Source organism: Helobdella robusta (assembly GCF_000326865.2).
Source record: "Helobdella robusta unplaced genomic scaffold HELROscaffold_33, whole genome shotgun sequence".
NCBI classification, from domain to species: Eukaryota; Metazoa; Annelida; class Clitellata; order Rhynchobdellida; family Glossiphoniidae; genus Helobdella; species Helobdella robusta.
In genome coordinates this window covers 1,918,267-1,944,568 of record NW_008704623.1, presented here as the reverse complement: position 1 = coordinate 1,944,568, position 26,302 = coordinate 1,918,267, and the positions used below count along the sequence as shown (strand labels likewise).

At 34.5% G+C, this 26,302-nt stretch overlaps 4 protein-coding genes across 4 annotated transcripts in view; 3 read left to right on the top strand and 1 right to left on the bottom strand.

The window, feature by feature from the left end:
• Positions 1-1,124: 1,124 nt before the first annotated feature.
• On the top strand, positions 1,125-1,622 carry HELRODRAFT_82642 (hypothetical protein; the record flags this gene model as incomplete). The annotated part of the gene is made up of 1 exon (XM_009022883.1): positions 1,125-1,622. A coding segment is annotated over one exon (498 nt), but the record flags the coding sequence as incomplete, so codon positions are not given.
• Positions 1,623-6,480: 4,858 nt separating this feature from the next.
• Positions 6,481-17,537, top strand: HELRODRAFT_157320 (hypothetical protein; the record flags this gene model as incomplete). The annotated part of the gene is made up of 38 exons (XM_009022882.1): positions 6,481-6,495; positions 6,625-6,700; positions 6,848-6,886; positions 7,154-7,293; positions 7,408-7,487; positions 7,680-7,758; positions 7,817-7,910; positions 8,075-8,131; positions 8,336-8,450; positions 8,630-8,690; positions 8,955-9,035; positions 9,163-9,327; positions 9,626-9,747; positions 10,066-10,218; positions 10,377-10,437; positions 10,533-10,636; positions 10,884-10,983; positions 11,098-11,258; positions 11,432-11,494; positions 11,578-11,656; positions 12,155-12,243; positions 12,559-12,620; positions 12,749-12,826; positions 13,040-13,128; positions 13,332-13,393; positions 13,663-13,744; positions 14,109-14,184; positions 14,261-14,376; positions 14,542-14,645; positions 14,719-14,798; positions 14,934-15,094; positions 15,344-15,430; positions 15,656-15,868; positions 16,073-16,168; positions 16,421-16,492; positions 16,612-16,789; positions 17,141-17,247; positions 17,466-17,537. The coding sequence occupies 38 exons, from the start codon at positions 6,481-6,483 to the stop codon at positions 17,535-17,537; spliced, it is 3,669 nt and encodes a 1,222-aa protein (XP_009021130.1).
• A 1,226-nt stretch (positions 17,538-18,763) lies between these two features.
• Positions 18,764-20,731, bottom strand: HELRODRAFT_157319 (hypothetical protein; the record flags this gene model as incomplete). Its single annotated transcript, XM_009022881.1, has 5 exons — positions 18,764-18,931; positions 19,342-19,499; positions 19,835-19,990; positions 20,282-20,427; positions 20,559-20,731. The coding sequence occupies 5 exons, from the start codon at positions 20,729-20,731 to the stop codon at positions 18,764-18,766; spliced, it is 801 nt and encodes a 266-aa protein (XP_009021129.1).
• A 3,452-nt stretch (positions 20,732-24,183) lies between these two features.
• Positions 24,184-26,302, top strand: part of HELRODRAFT_192500 (hypothetical protein) — a 3,586-nt gene continuing 1,467 nt past the window's right edge. The window contains exons 1-4 of the mRNA XM_009022880.1: positions 24,184-24,415; positions 24,546-24,739; positions 24,911-25,022; positions 26,163-26,254. Coding sequence (XP_009021128.1) covers positions 24,226-24,415; positions 24,546-24,739; positions 24,911-25,022; positions 26,163-26,254 — 588 coding nt within the window. The 5' untranslated portion in view covers positions 24,184-24,225. The remainder of the gene's footprint in view (positions 24,416-24,545; positions 24,740-24,910; positions 25,023-26,162; positions 26,255-26,302) is intronic.

Sequence of the window (26,302 nt, the reverse complement as noted above, 5' to 3'; positions counted from 1 at the left end):
CGTCATTCGTTCATTCATTCACTATTCTTCCATTCATCTGTCCATCCATTCATTCGATTATTCTTTCTTTCGTTCAAATTTTTGACAATAAAATAAACATTTCAGAGAGTACCGTGTTCTTAAAAGTTTCATTTTTCTAGTTAACTTTTTTAGTTTCATCTATTATTATTATTATTTTATTATGCATATTATTTTCTTTCACACACGTTAAATATTTCATTCGCAACTTAAATAATCTTTTGAAGATAGAAAATCAGTTGTGCATTATGATTATTATGATTATTTATTTATTTATTTATTTAGTGGTATATTTTATAAAATTCATTTTTTTCTCTCATGTCTCGGAATTTTAATCCACCTTGTCGCAAATATTATTTTTAGATTTTTCAACTGTTTTAAATTAATATTATTCATCGTCATTATTATTATTATTGTTATTATTATTATTATTAATGATGTTGTTATTACTATTATAGTTGACAGCTTCGTGTCAAACATGATATTTTTGACATGCAAAATAGTTTTGACCAAGTAAAATTTTAACCGCAACTAACTGCTACTACTACTACTGCTACTACTACTGCTACTACTACTGCTACTACTACTACTGCTGCTACTACTACTGCTACTACTACTACTACTGCTACTACTACTGCTACTACTACTGCTACTACTACTGCTACTACTACTGCTACTACAGCTGCCTTTTATTGCAAAAATTCCTTTCACTCAAGATTTAACAGGCATGAAGATGTGTCTTCAGTTTACACTGAATTGAAAAATAAATGAAGGAAATACCTATAATTGATTGACGACGCGTGCATTCAAACGTTTTATGAAGCGCTAGCTAAATTTATTTTTTAAAATATTTTTATTAACTTTTTTTGGTATATTAAAGCTCACAAAAGTAGATTTCTTATTTCATCCCAGGTAGACATTATCGAGAAAACCATCAACATCAACAACAACAACTTCAACATCATCAACTTCAACATCAACAACAACAACTTCAACATCAACAACAACAACTTCAACATCAACAACAACGTCAACAACAACAACAACAATAATAATAATAAGTTAATAATAATAATAAGTTAATAATAATATTAATAACAACAAAAATGGATTTCTTCAACCTATCATTATTCCACTTTAACGTCAGTAACATATCAGCTTACATACAGCTACAGGGCGAATTGACATTCGAACCGTTAGTCAGTTTTCTCGAAACTTACCTCAATCCGATCGTGATAATCGTCGGCATAATCGGTAATGTACTGTCTCTATCGGTATTCTCAACAACGCATCTCAACCGGATAACATCGAGTCTGTATTTGGCGGTTCTATCGTTTGGTAACATTCTCTACCTGATAGCAATGTCATTTACTTGGTTGGATCGCATTTTAGGATTCTCCTTCTTAGTCAGTCAATGCGTATGTCCTATTACGTCATTTTTATACCGAATTTGCGAGTTCATCGCCGCCTGGAGTGTTGTTAGTTTTACCGCAGAAAGGTACATCACTGTAAAAGTACCACTCCTCAAAGATGTTCTTTGCACTCGCCAAAAAGCTCTCTATACCGTCACGGTGACGATATTATGTTCCGTCTTTTTTAACATCCATTCCCTCTGGAACTATCGCACCATGATGATTATGGATTATTACTTCATGTGCGTACCGGCTCTCGAGGCGATCAACTTCAAAATAATTACCGGCATAGATACGGTTCTCTCCTGTGCTATACCGACGGTTCTGGTATTCGTATTGAACGCCGGTATTGTTGTGAAAATAAAAAAATACCAACGCCATAGGCAGATTGGGAAGGAGGTATATGATAGCAGGTTGTATTACAAATACTCCAGTTCCAAAAACGTTCACTATAACCATGCTGTTAATTGCAGGTGTAGCAACAACAACAACAACAACAACATCAATAACATTAATAACGACAATAACAACAATAACATAAATTACAATAGCAACAAATTCTACAAAACTTATATCTGTAATAATAAGAGGTATAAAAACAAAGGTGTAAAATTAAATTTTAGAGGTTGTCATTCGATGAATGATTATTATTATTATTATGATTATTATTGTTATGATCATGCTGCTATTGCTGCTACAGCTGCTACTGCTGCTGCTTCTACTGCTGCTGCTGCTGATAATGATGACGACGGCTGTGGTAGTAGAAATATTGAAATGATGCCATCAACCTCAACAAAAAAACATGTCTTCGATAATTTTCATAGCTACAACAACAACAATATTTATAATAACAATAACAACAACAACAGCAGCAGCAACAACAACTACAATAATAATAACAACAACAACTTTATTCTTTCGAAAAAACAACATCCGCTTAGCAAACGACCGCCCGTCTACAACAATTACCATCACCACAATAAACCCTGCAAATACAATAACAACAACGACAACAACATTCTAAACAACAACAATGACGACAACAACATCCTAAACAACAACAACAACAATGACGTCATCGTCAGCAGACCCATTAGCCACATCACGTGCAACCAGGCCAATACATTTCCGCGAAAGAGTAACCGTCGAAACGAACAAACAAAACAACTTCATCAACATTTACAACATCAACTACAACATCAACTACAACATCAACTACAACATCATCAACAACAACAACAACATCAGCAACAACAACATCAGCAACAACAACATCAACAACAACCAAAAAAACAAGCTTATATAAAATCGTCAACTAGTTGTTTTGACTTTGCCGCTGACAACAACGTCAACAACAACATCATCAACAACAACAACTTCAACAACGACAACAAAAACAAAAAACCAATCGAACTTTCTGAGCACATTTTTAATTCTGCTAATGAACTCACGCAGTGCAATCGGAAACATGGCTTTCAATTAATAATAGCAACAACAGCAACAACAACAACAACAATAACATCATCATCATTTACACCGTCATCATCAGCAGCTGCGTCAACAACAACACCAACAACAACAGCAACAACAACAGCAACGACAGCAATGTGCATCAGACATAAACACACATCGACGAAAGTTAATGAATTTATGTACATCCCGCCAACTATGAAGATAAAATTTGCCAGCAACATCAACAGAAACAACATCAACAACAACAACAGCAACAACATCAACAACAACATCAACAACAAAATTTGTTGTACAAAAAACGATAAACTAGAGAGGATGACTAATGCTAGATTAATGAATTTATGTAGATCGCAATTCATGCCGCCTGCATCAACAACTTTCAGTAATAAATTTCATTACAACAACAACAACAACAAAAACAGCAACAACATTAGTATCAGTAACAACAACATCAACAACACCAACAACAACAACAGCAACAACACCATAGCAAAGACAATCCCAACCAGCAGCAACCACCTCGCCAACAAACACATGAAGCACAGCATCAAATCAGATGGTAGTCAGCTGAGAACAGCCAAAATGCTGCTGACCCTCTCAAGTCTGACGGTCCTTCTCAACCTACCCCACAACGTCGTCAAAGTCATGTACCTCTTCTGTGACATCTTCGACATGGCGCGTGTCAACCTGCATAATATGAGCAAACTCTTCCAGTTCTCGCATGTTCTAAACTTCGCGGTTAATTTTTTCGTCTATTGCGCGTGTGCTAGGCAGTTTCGAAATGAATTAAAGAGGCTTTGTTTCAAGGTCAAGGTCAGTTTCTATAATAGTCTTGGGTATTCTAATCGCTATATCAAGAGCGGCATGTATTGAGCTATTTTTGTGTGCGTGTGCGTGCGTGCGTGCGTGTGCGTGTGACGTGATGATGATGATGATTGTTGTATCGAGGCTGATGATGATGATGATTGTGAACTAGTAAGTGCTTGTTTGACGTCAGAGAGATGTGACAAAATAATAAAAGTTGTGACGTAATAAAAAAGGATGTGCTGGAATATTTCATGAGAATGTGATCTAACGGTGAAGCGCTAGAGTAATATGCGGAAGTATATATGCGCTATAAAAATTTACGTGCATGACGTTACGTTGGAGTGGTGAAATAATTTCTAGAATGTGACGTAAGAGAGATGTGACACGATACTAGCTAATCAGACTGCTGTACTTTAAAATGGAATTAATGGCGAGCAGAACTTTACATTTTTAATGAATTTTATTATTTTTTGATTTAAAAACAATTTTGTTTGCCACCTGGTCGACATGTGCCATTGTTAATTTAATATTTTTTTTGATATTTTCAGGGTCTGTTTTTTTGAAAAAAAATGCTTAAAAACAGTTTCTGGCTTGTTGATTGTTACAAATGAAAAGATGGAAAGCCATAGTTTTGTGGATACATTGCTGTCAGTACAAAACAACATTAAAAAATTATTATCATAGACTGTAAATGCGTCACCACAGACAAATAAATATGAAAAAACATAGAAACAAACAAAAAAACCCAAAGAGAAAAAATAAATTTCTTTCTTCGTGAATGAATTATAATTCGTCATTCAAACCTGTCTATTAAAGAAATTTTCAATGTCTGATTGCATGTATTAGCACGCACCGAAACTCCCACGCATTCATACAACCACACACACACACACAAACACACACATACACACACACAAACACACACATACACATACAAACATGTTATTTATTCAAGTTTTTATTAGTGCCATCACTACTGATACTGCTGTTGGTACTACTTCTTCTACAAATGTTACTGCGACTACCACAATAAAACTGTTACAACACTTTTTCTCTCTCTTCTTTTTTACTCTCTCTTTAGTCCTTTTCATTATTCTCCAGCTTTTTTCCATCCATCCATCCATTTGTCTGTCCGTCCGTCCATCCATCCATCCATCCATCCATCCATCCATCCATCCATCCGTCCGTCCATCCATCCATCCATCCATCCATCCATCCATCCATCCATCCATCCATCCATCCATCCATCCGTCCGTCCGTCCATCCATCCATCCGTCCATCCATCCATCAATCCATCCATCCATCCATCCATCCATCCATCCATCCATCCATCCATCCATCCATCCATCCATCCATTCATCCATTCATCCATCCATCGGTCCGTTACAAAAGAAACACTGACTCAGGAAACAAAGCAATTTATTAAAAAGCGTTGTCAACAAAATGTGGCTCAAAAACTGCTGCTTCCATGGTAACGACGGCTGGAGAGAGAGAGAGAGAGAGAGAGAGAGAAAGAGAGAGAGAGAGAGAACTAGGTAGGTAGAGAAAAAAAAGAGACGGACAGAAAAGAGAAAAAGAAACAAAAGAAAAAGAAAAGATAGAGAAGGAGAAAGAGAGAGAGTGAGAGAGAGAAAGGGGGTAATATGAGAAGAGCTAAAAAGAGAAATATTCAGATTACTTTTACATGATGAAATTTTTGAATTCATTTTTACTAAAAATGTTCATACGCCTATATTTATCATTGTTTATAATTATAATTATTATTGTCATAATTATCTTTATTATTATTAATTTGTTCAGCTATTTTTTGCATGTTACTAATGGCGCCAGAATAAACAGTTGGTCCACTTGGTTGGTTCGTTCGTTCGTTCGTTAATTCATTCATTCATTCATTCACTTACTTGTTCATTCATTTGTTTCTTCTTTCATTCATTCAAATGTTTATACGTTGAAATATATATTTATAATTTAATACATTCGATCGGTCATTCATTCATTTCATTCATACATCTTCTTTTCTTTGTCTTCATTCATTCATTCGTTCCTTAGTTCGTTTTTTCAATTATTTATTCATTCCTTTATTTATCATTCATTCATTCACTCCTTCCACCATACCCTTCCTTACCTCATTTTTTTTTCCAAAAATTTTTATTAACGCGCTAATTTCATTCTCCTATCTGGTCATTTTTAAGAAATGAGATTTTACGAGATTAATTAAACAACGGGAAATTTTTTATTGAAACATCTTCATCCTCATCATGATCTGCAGCAGCAGCATCATCGTCATCATCGTCGTCATCATCGTCGTCATCATCATCATCATTTTTAACATCATCAACAACAAGCATAATCACAATCTATTTGAAAGCACAAAATATGAATGATACAAAAGCGGATTTCATTTTCTTAATCAAAACAATTCTTTAAACCTATTGTACCTAGTTTTTCAAATAAAAAAATGTATTATTTGAATTAATTTTATTATATTTAAAGTTTTATGATTCAATTTTTTCTTTTAAACCGTTAATTTTTTGTTTCAAACACTTGAAGTATATAGTTTATACATTTGGTCTTTTAGCTCTTTTAAATTTACAACAATTTGTAATCACAACAAAAAACTAAAAGTCAACACGGCGTCGCGGCAATAAACATAATTTTTTTTTCAAATAAACGTTTTAGGTGAAAATTAGTGAAATTAGGACATTGCCGATCGAATTTAATAATATTTTAATAATTCGATCGCTTGTCGCAACTGTTTCAACAACGAACGATGCACATCAAACAGGTTCGGATTTTTTCATTCTGGATATTTTGTTGGTGTGGATGTCTGATCCGATGCCTGTTGTTGTAATTTGATTAGTGAACTAATTGATTAGTGAGACCTTACTAACGGCCGCAATTTTTAATCTCGTAGGTTATTATTCAAGGTTTTAGAAGCTATCGTGATCAGACGGTCGTGGAGCCGTTCAGTCCCAGGCACAATGTTATTGGTAGGAACTCTCTGTTTCTAGTTTAATTTAATTAATTTAAATTTAGTTTATTTCATAATTAATTGCTTTTTTATTTAAATTTGTTTTAAAATTTATATACAAAATGTAATTACGAAAGCTTCATAATTTATAATTTTGTTTTTTCAGTGGGAAGGAATGGATCAGGAAAAAGCAATTTTTTCTACGGTAGGTTTAATTAACAATTAACATTAGAATATTAAATATTTATTTAAAAAAAAATTTTTAGCTCTAAATTCAAAAATAATAACATCTCTAAATTTTAACTTAATTTAACTGAACACTAACTCTGTAGTTACTTGTTAGATACCCTAGATTTATAATTAAACTTTCTTAATAAATAAGTACATTTTCAACTTAATTTTAGTTTTCCTAACATCACACATCTTTAACCTTACTTTCTCAATTGGTACATCCCTGTTTTCCTAATTTTAGCTATCCAGTTTGTTCTTTCTGACGAGTTTAGTCATTTGAGGGAAGATCAGAGACAGGCCCTTCTGCATGAAGGCACTGGACCCCGAGTCATTTCAGCGTTCGTCGAGATCATCTTTGACAATTCTGATAATAGGATTCCTGTAAGTGTAGTTTTTGTTGTGTGTGTGTGTTTGTGTGTGTGTTTTTGTGTGAATAAATAATGATTTGTTTGAAATAGAAAATAAGTAGAAAAATAAATAAATGGAATCATGCAGATAGAAAAGGAAGAGGTTACATTGAGGAGGGTAATAGGTTCCAAAAAGGACCAATATTTTCTAGATAAGAAGATGGTGACGTTAGTATTTCTGCCAGATAACTTAAACTAATTGATTAATTACATTTTATTGAGTCATGTTTAGATTATTATCTAGACTTGCTTCTTGAGTTTCATAATCCAGATTAACCTAAATTATTATATTTGTTAGCCTGTCTTTATTGATGACGGTGATGGATAATTATTTTCAATTCCTTCCCTGATTTTTACAAGGAAAACAGATGTAATGAATTTACTGGAGACAGCTGGGTTTTCTCGAAGCAATCCTTACTACATTGTTAAGCAAGGAAAAGTTAGTTTCACTTTCACTCTTTAAAGTTACTTTCACTTTTGTTTTTTAGCACCTATAGATTTTACCATATATTTGCTTCTTTTTAATTAATATTATAGATAACTCAGATGGCTACAGCCACAGATCAGCAGAGGTTGAAACTTTTAAGAGAAGTTGCAGGCTAGTAATTAACATAATTTATTCATTATTCACACATACATTTTCACATTCATTCACACATTTACTCATTCATTCATTCTTTTAACTTTCATTCATTCATTCACACATTCGTTCATTCATTCATACGCACATTCACTCATTCTTTCATTCAATAAAGGAACCAGGGTTTATGATGAAAGAAAAGAAGAAAGCAAAATTATATTGAGAGAGACAGGTCTGTCTGGTCTAATTATTTATTTTTCATTGAAAATTCTTTCACCTATAATTAATTATTATAATTATAATATTATTATTATTATTGTTGGTAATAGTTACAATTTTATTCTAAACATTATTAGTAGCAGTGTTATGAATAAATATCAAAGTTTGTAAATGAAAAAATTAGAAAAAAAATTAAAATTTCGTCCCCAATCACCAGAGGGCAAGTGCGAAAAGATTGAAGAACTTTTGAAGTACATAAATGAACGTCTAGCTAAGCTGGAAGGCGAAAAAGAAGAGTTAAAAGCTTATCAGAAATTAGATAAACAGAGACGGTTTGTTTGATTGGTTGATTGATTCATTGGTTGACTGGTTGATTGATTTGTTGGTCGATTGGTTGCTTGTTTGATAAATTCATCAGTCGATTGATTGATCAAATATTTTAAATATTACCCACTTTCCCAACCAATGAAAAACTTTCTAATATGTGCTAATTAAATTTCCAACCAATCAGAGGTCTCGAGTACACCATTCACGATCGCGAACTACAGGACACTAAGAGGAAACTTGATGAGGTCATCATCATCATCATCATCATCATTATTATTTAATATTATTTTTTAAATCATTATTAAACAGAATGCATTAATGAATGGTGTGCATAGCAAGCCAGTCTTAACCATTTATACTTTGTATAATTTTACTCTATTTGTTTGAATGTGCACAGTTGAATGTGCATGTCTATTCATAATTTCATTAATATGCATATTTATTCATGTTTATTCATGATTTCATTAGTATGCTTATTCATAATTCCATTAAAAATTTCACTTGAAAAGTTGCAAGAGAAGAGGGAGAAAAGTGGATCCGAATCAACAAAATTGAGGAATGCCCAACAAGAAGCCAGTGACAAAATTAGAGTATGTATGCTTGTTTGTATGCATGTTTATTTGTATGTGTATTTGAATGTTCGTATGCATGTTTGTTTGTTTGTGTGTACACGCACATATACATTAAACATACACACACACACACATATCCCTACAGACTGTCACCAAAGATATCAGAGAGAAAAAGACGAAATTGCAAGAATTAATCGATGAAAAAGAGTCTTTGGTCGGTGAGTTGCAGGACTTGACGAAGCAGAAGGCCAAATTGGAGTTGAATGTTAAGGATATGCAAGATGAACTGGAGGGAGATTTCAGTAGCAAGGTTAGTCGGTCGGTCGGTTGGTTAGAGGGTTAGGGTTGGTTGGAGGGTTAGGGTTGGTTGGTTGGTTGGTTGGTTATTGGTTGATTGGTTGATTTGTTGGTTGGATGTTTGATTGATTGATTGATTGAGTAATTAAGTAAAGGAATGATTAAGCGATTGAAAGATTGATATATTGGTTAATTTTTCCGCATTGGCTACACACACATACACTCATGGGTGTACACACACACACACACACACACACACACACACACAGACACACACATGGATGTACACATACACACACACACACATACAGAAAAAAATGGAAATAGAAATTCAGAAGTTGAAGGAAAAGATTGAAAGAACGAAGGAACAGCTGGATGACATCTGCCCGCAGTTCGAAAAGGAGCGACACAAAGAGGAATCAGCAGCTGCCCAGTATGTCCGGCTGACGACAAAGCTTCTTTTATCCCATTATTATTATTATTATTAATTATTATTATTATTAATTATTATTGTTATTATTATTGTTGTTGTTATCATCATCGTCGTCGTCGTCGAGATTTATAAAGTGCGTAAATAAAATATGAAATGTATGTCTCTCGAGAATGCTGTCTCGCGTAAAAATTTCAAAAGTACATCCCTATTTTGTGACCGCTGTTACATACTGTAACTCACTCGTGCATATGTATGTGTAGGTGCGTGCGTGTGTATGTGTGTGTGTATGTATCTGTGTGTGTATGTTCTCACCAACAGACTAGCTCTGAACGAGCAACGTCGGAAGGAACTGTATGCAAAACAAGGCAGAGGAAGTCAGTTCCAGAGTCGAGAAGAGAGGGATAAGTGGATTCTCAAGGAGTTGAAGATGATAAATAAGGCCATAGCTGATAAGGAGGAACAGATCATTAGGTGGGTGGCTTGTGATTGGCTGGGTGGCTTGTGATTGGCTGGCTGGTTGTGTGGCTGATTGGTCTGTGGCTGATCGGTTGGCTGATTAGGATTAGTTGGTTTGTTGCTATAAAATTATAAATGATTGAATCAGTTTATAAAATTTTGAAAAAATTTAGGCTAAAAGAGGATCTAGAAAATGACCAAAAGAAAGCCAAACAGCTGGACATTGACATTGCTGTAAGCAAACAATATGTCTACCTCATTAACATATTTGCATATTAATGAACGGTAATTATTAGCACGCGTTAAAATAATTTCTGATAATTATTTAGAGTGTGGCTGAGAAGATTGAGGTGCACAAGGGAGTTATTGATACGAACAATAAGTCATTCTACGAGATGAAGAAGCAGAAAGATGCTAAGCAGAACGAAAGAAAGTTGGTTCATTGATCGGTTGATTGATTGATTAGTTGATTGATTGATTGATTGACCGGTAGATGGTTGACTGATTGATGATTAGTTGGTCGGTTGGTTGGTTGTTTGAATCAAATCATTAATAAGGCTGTCCACCCATTTATAATCAGTCCACCAATACGATCTGCTTGTCTGTCGGTTGGTTATTTAATTAGTTTCAACCAATCCATCCACCAATCAATCAATTTATCAATCAACCAACCAACCAAGCAACCTGTGGCGAATTGAGAGCACGATGCAGCAGCAGATAAGTTCACTGAAGGAGGACCTCAATAAGAAAGAGCAGGCCCTTAGATCTATAACTGGAAAGGTTCATTGATTGATTGATCGATCGATCGATCGATTGATTGATTGATCGATTGAATGATTGATTGATTGATCGATCGATCAATTGTCAGCCCACCCGCCCCCCATCCCACAACAGGCCCTGCTGAACGGCATAGACAGCATCCAGAGGGTCCTGCAGTTCTTCCAGGACAACAAGAAGTACCAGGAGGTTGTCGATGGATACTTCGGGACGCTCATCGAGAACTTCGAGTGCGACAAGACCTTCTTCACGGCCGTCGAAGTCACGGCCGGAAATAGGTGGTGGTGATGATGATGATGATGATGACGATGGTGGTGATGATGATGGTGGTGGTGATGATGATGGTGGTGGTGATGATGATGTTGTCATAATGGTGGTGATGGTGATGATGACAATAGAGGTGATTTTGATGATGATAATGGTGGTGATGATAATGATGTGTGTTCACCAGATTGTTCCACCACATTGTGGATAATGATAGGACCGGTACGAAGATTCTTCAAGAAATGAACCGGTAAGTTGGATATTTATGAATAATAATTATCAATATCAATATATAACAATAATAATAACAATAGTAATAAATAATAATTATAGGCTGAGATTGCCTGGTGAGATAACGTTCATGCCGTTGAATAGGTTGGAAGTCCAGGAGACTTACTATCCCGAAACCAGCGTGAGTTGTGATGATGATGATGATGATTGTGGTCATGGTAGTAGTGGCGATGATGATGATGATTGTGGTCATGGTAGTAGTGGCGATGATGATGATGATGATTGTGGTCATGGTAGTAGTGGCGATGATGATGATGATGATGATTGTGGTCATGGTAGTAGTGGCGATGATGATGATGATGATGATGATTGTGGTCATGGTAGTAGTGGCGATGATGGTGATGATGATGATTGTGGTTATGGTAGTAGTGGCGATGATGATGATGATGATGGTGATGGTGCTCAATCAACCCACTCAAAATGACCAGTGAATAAAATACTAATTCAATCAACAAACTAACCACACATAAGCAACCAATTAACTTGTAGTCAGTCGATAAATTGATCAAATAATCAGTCACATAGTCCACCAATCAATCAACCAATCACAATCAATCAGCCAATCACAATCAGCCAATCACGTAATCAGCCAATCACACAATCAACCAATCAAAATCAGGATGCCATACCCATGATTGAAAAGTTGACATACGAACCGAAATACGATAGAGCCATCAAACATGTCTTCAGCAAAACTCTTATATGCAGGTTGAATGAATGAATGAACGATTGAATGAATGAATTAATGAACGATTGAATTAATGAATGAATGAACGATTGAATGAATGAATGAATGAATTTACGAATTAGACAGTGAGTGAGTGAGTGAGTGAGTGAATAAATTCAATAAATGAATTAATAAATTTTATATCACCCACGCACTCCTCGTACCATTTACTATTCAAAAACTAAATAATAATAATAAATAATAATAAATAATAATAGATAATAATAAATAATAATAATAAATAATAATAATAATAATGAGTAATAATTTAAAATAATAATTATAATAATTAATAGGAGCATGGAGGTTGCAACTCAGATTGCTAGGACGCAGAACTTGGACTGCATCACTCTTGATGGTTGGCTGGCTTCTGCTGTTCATAATATTTATATATATTGTTATTGTTATTGCTATTTATGATTGTTATTATTTGTTTTTTATTATTTATATTTATTATTATTATGATTATGATTATCATGACTCCAGGTGATCAGGTGAGTCGCAGAGGAGCGCTGACTGGTGGCTATTACGACACTAGAAAATCAAGACTCGAGTTGCAAAGAGGTTTTTTATTCTTTTATCTGTTTGTTCCTTCCTTTTGTTCGTTCATTGATTTGTTTTATTTTTTTCGTTCTTTCTTTCGTTCGTTCGTTTGTAATACGTTCACACTTGTTCATTCATTCATTCATTCATTCATTCATTTATTTATTCATTCATTCACTCATTCATTCATTCATTCACTCATTCATTCATTCACTCATTCATTCATTCATCCAGGAAAGTTGGAGAGTCTAAGGAGTTTGCAGGTGCAGGAGAGAGAGTATGACGCTCACAAGCTGAAACTACAAGATATCCTTCCCCTACTTGTCATGATGATGATGATGATGATGATGACGATGATGATAATGATGACGTTGTTGTTGATAATGATGATGATGGTGATGACGTATATGTTGTTGGGTTAGGGTAAGGATTAGTTGTTGTTGACGACGACGATGATGATGACGATGATGATGTACTGATGAGAATATAATATGACCTTGACCTCATTGTGACTCCACCCCTTGAGTCTGACATCAACCAATTGGTGAGCGAGATGCAGAGGACCGAGACTAAGAATAGCAAGAACAAGTTAGACATACAGACAGACTCAGATATTCATGCCCATGTCTATTTATTTTTAATTTAATTTAATTTTCAACAAACTCGCCTGTCATTAAACTAATTTTGTAACAAATAAACCACATTCCATCTCTTGCTCAACTCTTTTTTATCCAACCAATCACAATTCAGTCCTCCATTTGACTCAATTCTGTAACTATATAACCACATAAATGTATGACAAATTTCAACTGACCAATCACGTTGCATTGAATTTTGAATGAACCAATCACAAACAGGGATATATATGATAAGATGAGAGCTGATCTGAGAATGAACAAGGAAGAGGCCCAAAGAATCGAAACTTCCAGGGCTCCAAAAGTAATAATAATAATAATAAATATTATAAAATTACTAATTTAAAACTTGTTTTTAAACATAAATTCATATTTTCAACCTATTCAAATGAGTAATGTTGTTTTTTTTTAAACTGAAAATTTGGCGGAAATTCGTTATTCAAACTGCAGAATGTGTTTCTCCAGTGCTTCTTTTTCATTGCAAAAAAATTAAATTTAAAAAAAATTTTTGGATTTTTTGGTATCCAGCTTTGGACTTTGGTTGAATAGTGAATGAACCAACTATTTGACAATGCGTGCAAATTCACTTTTCGGTGCATCCCTAATAAATAACCATCAACCAATCACGTAATGAACAACCATCAATCAACCAACCAATCACATCTCAGGAAAGGAGTTTAGCGAGCTTACAGGCCTGCCTGGAATCCATGAAAACTTCAGCCACGTCCTTCAACAATGAATTAGGTCGTATAATTAATTATAATTTTTACAATTATAATTAATTATAATAATAATTATTATTATTTTGAATCGTAAATAGGCACCGACATGCTATCCCAGTTGACAGTTGACGACCAGAAGGAGGTGGATAGGTTGAATGACCTCATCCAACAACTGACAAATGAGAATAAAGAAGCCCTCAATATGAGAGTCAAAGTGAGTTGTGATTGGCTGGAGGCACACAAATATGGCGTTCTGATTGGCCTGGTCCTTAATAAGTATTATTACGGACCAGGTAATAATAAAGCATGTGGTGTTTTGATTGGCTAGATGCACTTATAAATAGTTATAACTTTATTATTTTATTATTTTTCTATGTAGTTGGAGACGGAGAAAAATAGATTGGAGTTGATGTTGGAGAATAATTTGTTGAAGAAGTTGGAAAGACTGCAGACTGATCTGCAGGAGATGACGAATGTCGATAGGTTGGTTGGTTGGTTGGTTGACTGATTGATTGGTTGATTGTTTGGTTGGTTGATTGATTGGTTTGGTTGACAGGAAACAGAAGCTGGAATTGCAAAAAGTGGATCTAGACACGATTAACAGAAGACACTCAGAAGCTTTACAGAATGTCAAAGGTGCTTTACTCTTATTCATTCGTTCATTCACTCATTGCCTCATATATCGCCATCCATCCTTCCATTTAACCACTCCTTCATTCATTCGCAGTTTCATTCTTTCGTTCATTCATTTTCCCCGCCAACCAATCACAGAACTGGACGGCCAGGTAGATAGATGCGCCCAGGAGCACAGGGAGATGCTGAAGAGTCTGGAGATGTGGAAGAATATCGAGAGGGAGCACCAAGAGAAGATAAACGAAGACACGAAGGAACTAGAGAAGATGACGAACAAGCAGAGTTTGCTCTTGAAAAAGGTTGGATGGATGGATGAATGAATGGATGAATGAATGAATGAATGAATGAATGAATGAATGAATGAATGAATGAATGATTGGTTGACTTAGAATCAGTTTGTTCATTTAAAATTTGTTTCTTGATTTATTCTCATGTTCATTCAATCAAACATTCTCTGTAACGTATCCACAATGTTCACGCATTCACTCAATCAATCATTCATTCACTCGTTCATTCCCGGATGGTTGGATGGATGAATGAAATGATAGAAAGAAGAATGCCTGAAGAAGATAAGAGAATTGGGATCATTGCCTGGCGACGCATTTGATAAGTATCAGGACTTGCAGAGCAAACAGGTGGTGATGATTGTGATGGCGATGATGGTAATGATGATGATTGTGATGGCGATGAAGAAGATGACGATGATGATAACTACACAATACTCAACCAACAAACTCAATCACCCAATGGCTGTAACGATGATATTCGTGACGATGTTAATGATGATGGTTGTGATGATGATGATGCTAATGATAATGATACTGATAATGATACCCACTCATTCTCCCAACGACAAACAGCTCTTTAAAAAGCTGGAGACCTGCACCGAGGAACTTAAGAAGTACAGCCACGTAAATAAAAAAGCCCTCGATCAATTCATAAGCTTCTCGGAGCAGAAGGAGAAGTTGATCACTCGTCGCGAAGAGCTAACTCGAGACCACCAGTCCATTCTTGACCTCATATATCACCTCGACCAGAGGAAGTTCGAGGCACTTCAGCTAACTTTTAAACAGGTGTTTGTTGTTGTTGCGTTGCTGTTGTTGTTGTTGTGTGTTTGTTGTTTTTAGTGTGGCGTACTCTCGTTACTGACATGTTACATGTTTTAAAATTTCTTATGTAATTAATTAACCAACTAATTCTTTAATTAATTAATTAATTAACCAATTAATTAATAATAATTGATTCGAGTTATCCTTTTCCATCCAATAACCGTCCAGGTATCGAAATATTTCACCGAAATTTTCAAATCTTTGGTCCCGTCTGGTCATGCTGTTCTAATTATGAAACGAGACGACCTTGGTGGTAATAATGAGGTCAGTTTGGTTACTTGCTCTTATTAATATTCATGCGGTCTCATTAATATTCATGTGGTCTCATTAATATTCATGTGCTCTAACTTATAAAGTTTATTATTTTTCTTTGATATTCATGTAAGGGCTTTAACGTTCATGCGTGATATCATTGATTATCTACCTATCTATCATTTGTACATCTATCATCTTTTTACCTATCATCCATCATTCGTTATCCATCATTCATTCATTCATTCATTCATTTGTGATTAGGATGATGATGAAAATGATGGTACTCAAGAAAAAAATCCGTTCTCTGATCAGTTCAGTGGTATCCTTATTAAGGTTCTTGTTCGTTCGTTTGTTTGTTTGTTTAATTGTTTGATGGTTGGATGAAGAAATGCATGAATGAATGAATAAAGTATATGAATGAGTGAATTATAAAAATTTCATTCATTTCCTAGGTTTCATTTACTGGTCAAAACGCCGAGATGAGAGATATGAAACAGCTGAGCGGAGGTCAGAAATCATTGGTTGCTCTAACTTTGATATTTGCCATTCAAAAGTGTGACCCGGCCCCTTTCTATCTCTTTGATGAAATTGATCAGGCTCTCGACTCAGATCACAGGAAGGCTGTTGCTGGTTGGTCGGTTGTGATTGGCTGGCTGGCTGAAGAACATGTTTGTGATTGGTTGGCTGGCCGTGTGGATTGCTTATTTGTTCTTATTTGCTGTTTGTCCTTATTTTTTTCAATCGATCATTCTTTCTTTCTTTCATTCAGTCGTTCATTCATTTTTTTCATTCATTAATTTTATTCATCCAATAATGCGTCTATTTTTTATCCGTCAAACATTCATTCATCCAATAATTTGTCACTTGCTTTTCTGTTCATTTATTCAATAGCCAATCCATCTCTATTATTTTTTCATTTACCAATAATTCACTCATCCATCCATCCATCCATTCATTCATTCATTCATTCACTCACTGCAGAAATGATTCACATATTGAGCAAAGATGCACAATTCATCACGACGACCTTCAGGCCAGAACTACTGGAGCATGCAGACAAGTTCTACGGGGTCAAGTTCAGAAACAAGGTTGTATAGTTATATTCATGATTATATTCATAATTATATTCATAATTATATTCAAATTTTCTAAAATACAAATTAGAAACTAAAGATAATAATCACTTTTTGTTGTCATTTTCGCTTTTCTCAGCCCAAAGTTACTGAATTTTGAATGAAAAGTTAAAAAATGTTTTTTTAAAAACTATAATAATTAAATTATAATATAATAACTTACAATTGCACAGGTGAGCCATGTTGAGTGTGTCAGTCAAGAAGAGGCGCAAGATTTTGTTGAAGATGATGCTGCCCACGGTTGATTGGCTGTTTTTAAATATTAAAGGTTTCCTATTGGCTGGTTTGAAATATTCGCGATTTCTCGTTGGCTGGTTTGAAATATTGGAGATCCCTTATTGACTGGCTTGAAATATTGGAAATCTCTGAGTGGCTGGTTTGAAATATTGGAGGTCTCTTTTTATTGGTTGATGAATTGATGAAAGTTTAAATTATAAAATATGAATTTGGTAGAGAAAAATGTTATTATTTATTTTGTTTTAAAAAAATGTTTTTAATCACTTTTAATTTTAATTGATCGATGTTGAACAGTTTCAAATGTTTTTCTAGTGGGTTTAAAAGTTGTTTTCGTTCATTCTTACACTTTAATTCTTTCAAAGTTTGTTTTCTGTATCATTCATTCATTCATATGTACACACATTCATTTACACATTCAATCATTCATTCAATCGACCATTCATTCATTCATCCATTTTATTCTTTTTCTAATTTATTCAGTCGTTTTTATACGTTCGTTCCAACAAATTATAAATTGATTGATGTAGTTGCGTTAAGTTTTAAAAAATACTGTTGACATTTTGAATAAAATGAATTAGACTTGTGGTTTTTAGTTCATTTGTAATGTGACTGGTTATTATGAGAGTGAATGATTGATTGATTGATTGATTGATTGATTGATTGATTGATTGATTGATTGATTGATTGATTGATTGATTGATTGATTGATTGATTGATTGATTGAATGAATGAATGTTTTTAAAGTGTTGCATCTATTTATGATTTGTTCCAGAGAGAATTTCACAAAGACAGCAAAACAGAAATGCCATTTTTATTACAACGCAATTTAATGTCGATTCTAATGTTGATTGTTTGTGATAATTTTTTTTAATCATAATGAAGCATCAACTTAATTATTTGATCAAATGTTTCGTATTCATCACATTCATCAGTTATTACCATATCATCTTCAAGTCTAAAATCTTTCTATATCCTTCCGTCAATCCGTATTCATTTTCATACCTTCATTCCTTCTATCGTTTTCACGATTTTATTTAACCAATCTTTCTATTACTCATTCATTCATTCATTCCCATTGTCACTCAATCATTCTCGTTCATCATTCATTCACACTCGATAAGTTCATTTCCTTTAAACTCACTTCACTCCATCATTTTCATTTATTAATCTTCATTCATTCATCATTTTGTCACTCTCACTTCTTCATCTTCACGGTACATCCAGCTAGTACCGATTACTCGAATTTAACGGTTTTTTCGATCCACGGAATGAATGACGATACCCGGGTATAAATACCGGGATATCGGGATCTGGCACATCCGTATCCGTTACTGACGATACCGAATACGATCCATCTGTCTTCTTGCTCGTTATAATGCACCAGGGGGCCGCCAGAGTCGTACTGGTGATGAAGGATGTTGTTGTTGTATTTTGTGATGACTTACATTAAAGTACCTTACTATTTAATGTTATTGTTTTTGTAGGATTTGCCAAAAAGTATGTTTCAATATTATATTTTGGTTGGATGTTTTCGGCTGAGTTGGTTAGTTTTTCATAATTATTTTATTCATTCTATTAATCGTTCATTAAGTTCATTCATTTATTAATGAATTAATTCACTCATTCGTCCAACAATTCATTCACTTGACCTGTGTATATAATGTGACGAGCATCTTTAGGTCCGTCTTCTCCGACATAACAGTCACTCGCTCAATCATTCACTCATTCGTTCATCCACTAATTAATTTATTAATTCACTCATTCATTCATCTATTAATTAATTTATTAATTCACATTCATTCGTTAATTCACCTGGCACGCATCTTTCCCGCCATCTTCCTCGCCAGCGCACAGCATGTTGTCCGTCAGCTCCTGGAACCCCTTCTCCAAACTGGTGTACCACGTACTGCACAAGTCGTTGTCGATCGTGTGTACTAACACGTGCCTAACCGTCTCCGAGATCTGGCCCTCTGGCGTTTGGAGACAAATTTTGTTTTAATATTCTGATTTTGGTTGTAAGTGTACAAGCGAATTAGTAAATTAAAAACCAGGTAAATTTGTAAATGAATGAATTAGTGAAAAAATAGGTGAATGAATGAAAGTGAATGATTGATTGAGTGAGCCGTAGACTAATTATTATTTTCATAAATAACTGCACTGCGCACCTACAATACTAGCTTCGATTCAAATTTTAAAGTATTGCATTCATTCATCATTTCCTTTGGAGAAGTTTTGATTTTTGTTTAGGATTGAGAGAAAGAGAAAACAGGAAAAGGGTCAAAATTACCCCTCCCCCCATACAAACTTTCTTCCATGTGACCCCACCCTGCTGCCAAACAGGGGGTCCCTGGCTTCAAGGGCTCATTGTAGCCCGGAAGACAAACAACGTTCACGACTTCGTTCAGTTTTACGGGTCTCGCTAACTTTATTAAGACGATGTCGTATTCCGTCGTGCGGTTTTCTGTTTCGGTGTGTGTGTGTGTGTGCGTGTGTGTGAGAGAGAAAAAAAGAAAGAGTGTGTGTGTGTGTGTATGTGTGAGAGAGAGAGAGAGAGAGAGAGAGAAAGAATGTGTATGTAAGGGAGAAAAGGTGTGTATGCGTGTACGTGTTTGCTGTTTGATTGTTTGTTTCATTGATTGATTAAAACTTACTCCCAAAAACGCATTTTTAAAGTAGGCCACTTCAATAATAATAATATGAAGAATAATAATATGAATAAAAATAATATGAATAAAACTGAGACGGGACCGACCGGAGCAGCAGTCCCTGTTGTGGTTGAAGATGATCTTGCTGACTTCCACCTCGTCTTGTTCGTCGCCATCCTCGAACATGAAGTGCTCACCAATTCTAACCGTCCAATCACGTGGGTTGTTCGATAAAAATGGCGCCGAGGACTTCCTGTCGGTCGGTGGTGGTGATGATGCTGATGATGATGATGCTGCTGATGATGATTATTGTTATGATTATAGCGATTACGTAGATTAATAAACAGTCCAAAAAGCACTGGACGGCAAACGAAATAGACCAACTCGAAACAATGGGCAGCAGACAGGACCCAAAGATCAGATATAAGAGATCCGCCGCACATGTGAGTGACAGTGTTGTTTTCAAACCTCAACTGCATACTGACCAGCCACGGCCATTCTCCTGATTCACTAACCTGGCCCCCAACGATTCTCTTACTAATTTTAGGGAATTTCATGGATGTGCCTTCGCCATATAGCGAACGGTGGTGGCTGTGGTACTTGGATTTGCCGCAGTGGATTGGAATCGGTGACTGGATTGGGGGCGGAGCTATGGTAATAATAATAATAATAATAATAATAATGAAAATAACAATAAATAATGATAATAAATAATAATGTTATGAAACCTTGATATATATCTCTGAACAATCCATTCAGTATGTAGTCTTGGTCTCTCCTCTGAATGAATGAACGAATAAATGGATGGGTGAAAATGGATGGGTGGATGAATCAGTCATTCAATGATCCTCCTTTGTCCATCAGGGGACTTTTTACATTTCTTTTTTAGGTAGATAAAACATACTTCAAAATATACCTGCCATCTACCAACTTGCATAAATGCTTCAAAATTAAGTTGATAAAACATGAAAATCAGTCCGTAAATGTATGGTTGATGTTCAAACCTTTGTAGGCTGGTATCTCGGAAAGCATTCATCAGAATTGGAACAACTCTTTTTGGCAAAGAAAGTTTTTTTTGAGAGGGTTTCTATAATGGCGAGACAAACATTTGGAGGCTGTCCAACGCCGAAATAGCTCAAGGTTCACTTTTGCCAAAAATCTTGGTCAATTTTTTCAGCTTACTGTATCTATACACTCACACACACACACCAGCACACGCTCACATAGAGACGTGGTGTTTTTTGATAACATCAATCGCCCTGCTGAAATGTTCATTCTCATGATATCCTCGCAAAATGTTCAAACACAAAAAATTAAGCGCTAGAAAATGGAAAGGCAATAAAAGGTTAAGCCCCATAAAATCAGACGAAAGTAAAAAGTTAAGCGCTTTAAAAATATACAAAAAATGTTTGCGCTATATAAGTTTAAAACATCCACATTTACATAGATATGAAAGTAAGTTATGCCTTTTTGATCCCATGAAATGAGAGCGGATAGATGAATGAATGAATGAACGAATGAATGAATGAACGAATGAATGAATGAATGAACGAATGAATGAATGAACGAATGAATGAATGAACGAATGAATGAATGAATGAACGAATGAATGAATGAGCGAGTGAATGGCAAATGTTTTGACAACCGGATGAATGGACATTAAAAAAAATTAAAAAAAGATAACCACATTTCCAATACATACATTTATTCTTAATTTTGCACAGAGTATACCACACACGCACACACATATGCACACACACTTACATAGACATACACACACACACACATACATACAGTCCCACACGTGCGTGCGTAACACCAAAGAATCTAAATGGAAGCATCAGCGAATATTTATCTAAGGCATTAATCAGAACATCTCTGAAACCAATGACACTCAAATAGCCAATAGTAAAGCTGGTAATAAATAAATTGAAGCCTCCCAGCCAATTGGAAAGCGTGTTGTATTATAAAGAGAAAGAGAGAGCAAGAGATGGAGGAAGAGAGAGAGGAGGGGAGTAACAGATGGAAGAACAGACAGATAGAGAGAGAGAGAGAGAGAGGAGAGAGAGAGAGAGAGAGAGAAAGAAGTTATTAATGTCAACCAATAAAAATAAGCGTTAAAAACAAACGCATTTGAACTGACCAATAAAAAACAGGGTTATAAATCGAAACCATTAAAAAATCATTGTAACATAGAATAAAAATTTCCTTCAACTCGTCAACCAATGAAAAAAGGGGATTTATTTTAACGTACAGCATTTAATCCACCAATAGCAAACGGTTTTATCTATAAATGGCATTCAACCAAAAATATAAAAAATCTCTTTAACCAATAGAAAAGCAGGGTTTTAAATGTACGGCATTTGATCACCAATAGCAAACGGTTTTATTTATAAATGGCAATCAACCAGCCAATGGGAAAGCTCGTTATAAATAAGATTTTTTCGCTTGATCAGACGGCTTAGTGTCTTTGATTCGTTTAGTGACAATTTTTGACGATGATGATGATGATGACGATGACATAGACGATGATTGTAACGATTCAATGATTGTAATGATGATGATTATAATACTACTTCTACTACAACTACCGACACAAGTAATGCTGCTACTACTGCTACTGCTGCCGTTGATGTAGCTACCACTATTACTACTTCCGCTACTACTACTTCTATTACTACTACAACTAATATTAACAAATAATAATAAATAAAAATAATAAATAATAATAATTATAGTGATAACGAACCTCAGCCAACGAATGTTGCAAGAGTGCGAAACAGAAGATGATGATCTTCATCATCGTCGCCATCTTTTTGGCTATTAGCTAGATCATTATCATATCATTATCAACGTCATCACTATCATCATCATCGTCATCACCATCATCATCGTCGTCGTCAGTATTATAAATAATAGAAATTATTATTATTATTATTTATAGTATTTTTATTAATATTAAATTAGTAATTATAAATTTGTTCCATGTGACGTTTATATCATACAAACCTCTGAAGTCTGATGAACTTTAAAGAGAGAGAATCCTACTGAAATTGAGATTTTTCTGGAGTTAATAAATTAATGATTGTCGGAATAATTATGGTTGCCTTTATCTTATTTTTATTATTATTGTCGTTATTGTTGTCGTTATTATTATTATTATTATTATTATTATATTATTATTATTATTTTTAATATTATTATTTATATTACTATTATTATTATATGGTGTATTTATTCGAATTAAAGTGGATTCAAACAGGAATAAATGCAGCAGAGGCGCGCGCTAAGTCAGCCATTTATAAAGTTTTTTGAAACAATCATCATCATCATCATCGTCGTCGTCATCGTCGTCGTTGTCGTCACTACCACTTTGTCGTCTTGGTCGTCAGCATTTATGTAGCGCGCGATTTGGAAACTTTTTTTTAGCAAACTTTCATCAGATGTCGGGCTTGTAACTTGTTTCCCGGATCTGTGGTAAAATTAGTAACGGTGATTTTATACCTGTACGCGATACAATGCAATAAGCTAGCATATAAATACAAAAACAATGCGAAACGATACGATACGGTACAATTCGAAACGATACAAATACAACTGGAAACGATACGATACTTCTGCAAGGCAGGCACGGCAATCCTTTCACACAAGTAAAAGCACTGTTTATCAATTTTAATGATAGGAATTTTTTTCACACTAACCAAAATCCATTTACTGTGTTTGTTTTTAACTGAATTTGCTTATAGTTATAATAATAATAATATCATTATTATTATTGTTATTATTAATAAAATAATTTTATTTACAGTTAGAAGTTTCAGTACCTAACTATCCGTATAACGCATTGGACTTACCTGCTCAATTTAAAGAAGTTTAACCGGACCATCAAAAAAAATAATAATAACAATTATAGTAAAATAACAATCATAACAGCAACAAGGCTTATGATAACATATGTAAGAACATGTGTATGACAGCAACATCAACTCTTTTTTTAGTAGGGCTGATGTTTTTTAGTTGCTGCAACAACAAAGCTGAAGGACACGCGACTATGGGCTGTAACAAATGCTATTTCACTTTTACAAACTACAACAACAACAAAAACAACATCATCAACAACAACAACAACGACGATGACGTCATTATGAATTATGATGAAATGTGCGGCTATAAGAATGGTCTTGATTTGTGCGGAGACCCTGAATACGACAGCTGCTTTGTCGGATTGCAGTTCCACCTAGGTACGATGATGTTAATGTAATAATATTACCATAATGTTGATGTAAGGTCTGTTGATGTTATGTGATAACGTTAATAATACAATAAAACTAATGTAACATTTAAAAATTTATTGTTGGATTTAATTTGTAGGTATGTTTGCCCTTCAGAAAGGTTGTCTGGGAGCTAGTAGCAACAACAACATCAACACTTTTGACGTCATCAGCAGCAACAACAACAACAACAATGACATCAACAACATCAACATCAAAATTGAATGCCAATGCACATTTCCGCTCTGCAACAAAAAAATTAAATACATAGATTTGAGAAGAATAACTAATGACGTCATCAAAAGCAACAAAGAATATTTGCGATTCATTTCAACCCAAGAACAAATAAAATTTAAATGGACGCAACGGCAACAGCAGCAAATAATTTACTGCAGTTTATTCATAACCACAGAACGTAAACCTATTAATTATGCAAGCTCCACCCACAATAAAATTCTCGACCAGCCACTGGATGATGACGTTGACCTAATTAACATAATCAATGCGAACATTTATGATTGGTTCATCGATAGATATTTGCTCTATAATACTTCAACAACTGATACTACTACTACTAGTACGACTACCACCACTACTACTACTACTACTACTGTTGTCACTACTACTACTACTGCTACTACTACCACAGAAAAAGTAGTCGCGAATTCTTTTTTTCAATTCGATATTCATCATTTCGCGAAAATATTTAGCGGAAGTGCAAGGTCTGACAGTAGGAAAACTGCGATTATTCCTCAAATATCGCCTTGTTTGTTTTGTATTTATTATCTATGGTTTATTACTTATTAATTATTCATAGACTCAATTCAATGGACTCTGTCTATTATTTATTATCTATGGTCCATTGTTTATTGATTCGTTGTGGACCCAATTAACACCCTGTTGTTTAGAATTTATTATCTATAGTTTGTTGACTACGCAAGATTCCATCACTCTATTTATCATCTATGGTTTGTTGTTCTTTGTTGTCATTATTATTATTATTATTATTATTATTAATTTTATCTTTCAAATTGTTGTTAAAACTTTTCCAATGTCGAAACGAAGAGATGCAGTTATAAATCAATTCATAATAAACAATTTGTCGTTGTTATATCTTGCTAACCGAGTTAAAGATGCATATTCTAAAATGAAAAACACCCTCACCGACAGCGACAACAAAATATCAACAAAATTATTATAAGTGTTAGGTGTCACATTTTTCCTGGGGGCTCGAAATTTTCGGTCCCAGAGTTTTCGACACAGATAATAATAATAATAATAATAATAATAATTATTATTGTTGTTGTTGTTGTTGTCATCATCGTCATCATCATCATCCCCACTCAAAGTCCAAACTTCAAATGGAAAATTATTAAATACGTTGGGATAAAAATTTGACAACATTTTCTCAAACTTAAACAACCAGCAAACAAAAATTATATTTATTTATATTTATTTTACTCTTTCTCTCTCTCTCTCTTTTCTCTCTCATTCTCTCTCTTTTTATCTTTCTATATATATAGATAGGCTCATGAGTTTATCTTTGGCGAGGTTCTACTTTTTTGAATTAATAATAGAAACATCGATCGATAATAATTAATACTTTTTGTCAACGAAATCATCATCATTACCACCAACACCACCATCATCACCATTACCATCATGAATACTATCATCACTACCACCACCGTCATCATCATCATCATAATTCCATCAGGATCGTTATCATCATCAATGAGGCTGCTACTCGACTATCCTTTGATTTCTTGCTACGAATGCAGCATGCAAGAGGAGTCAGACTGCACCAATGTAACAAGCAACAACAACAACAATGTCATCTATAATAATTATAGTGAT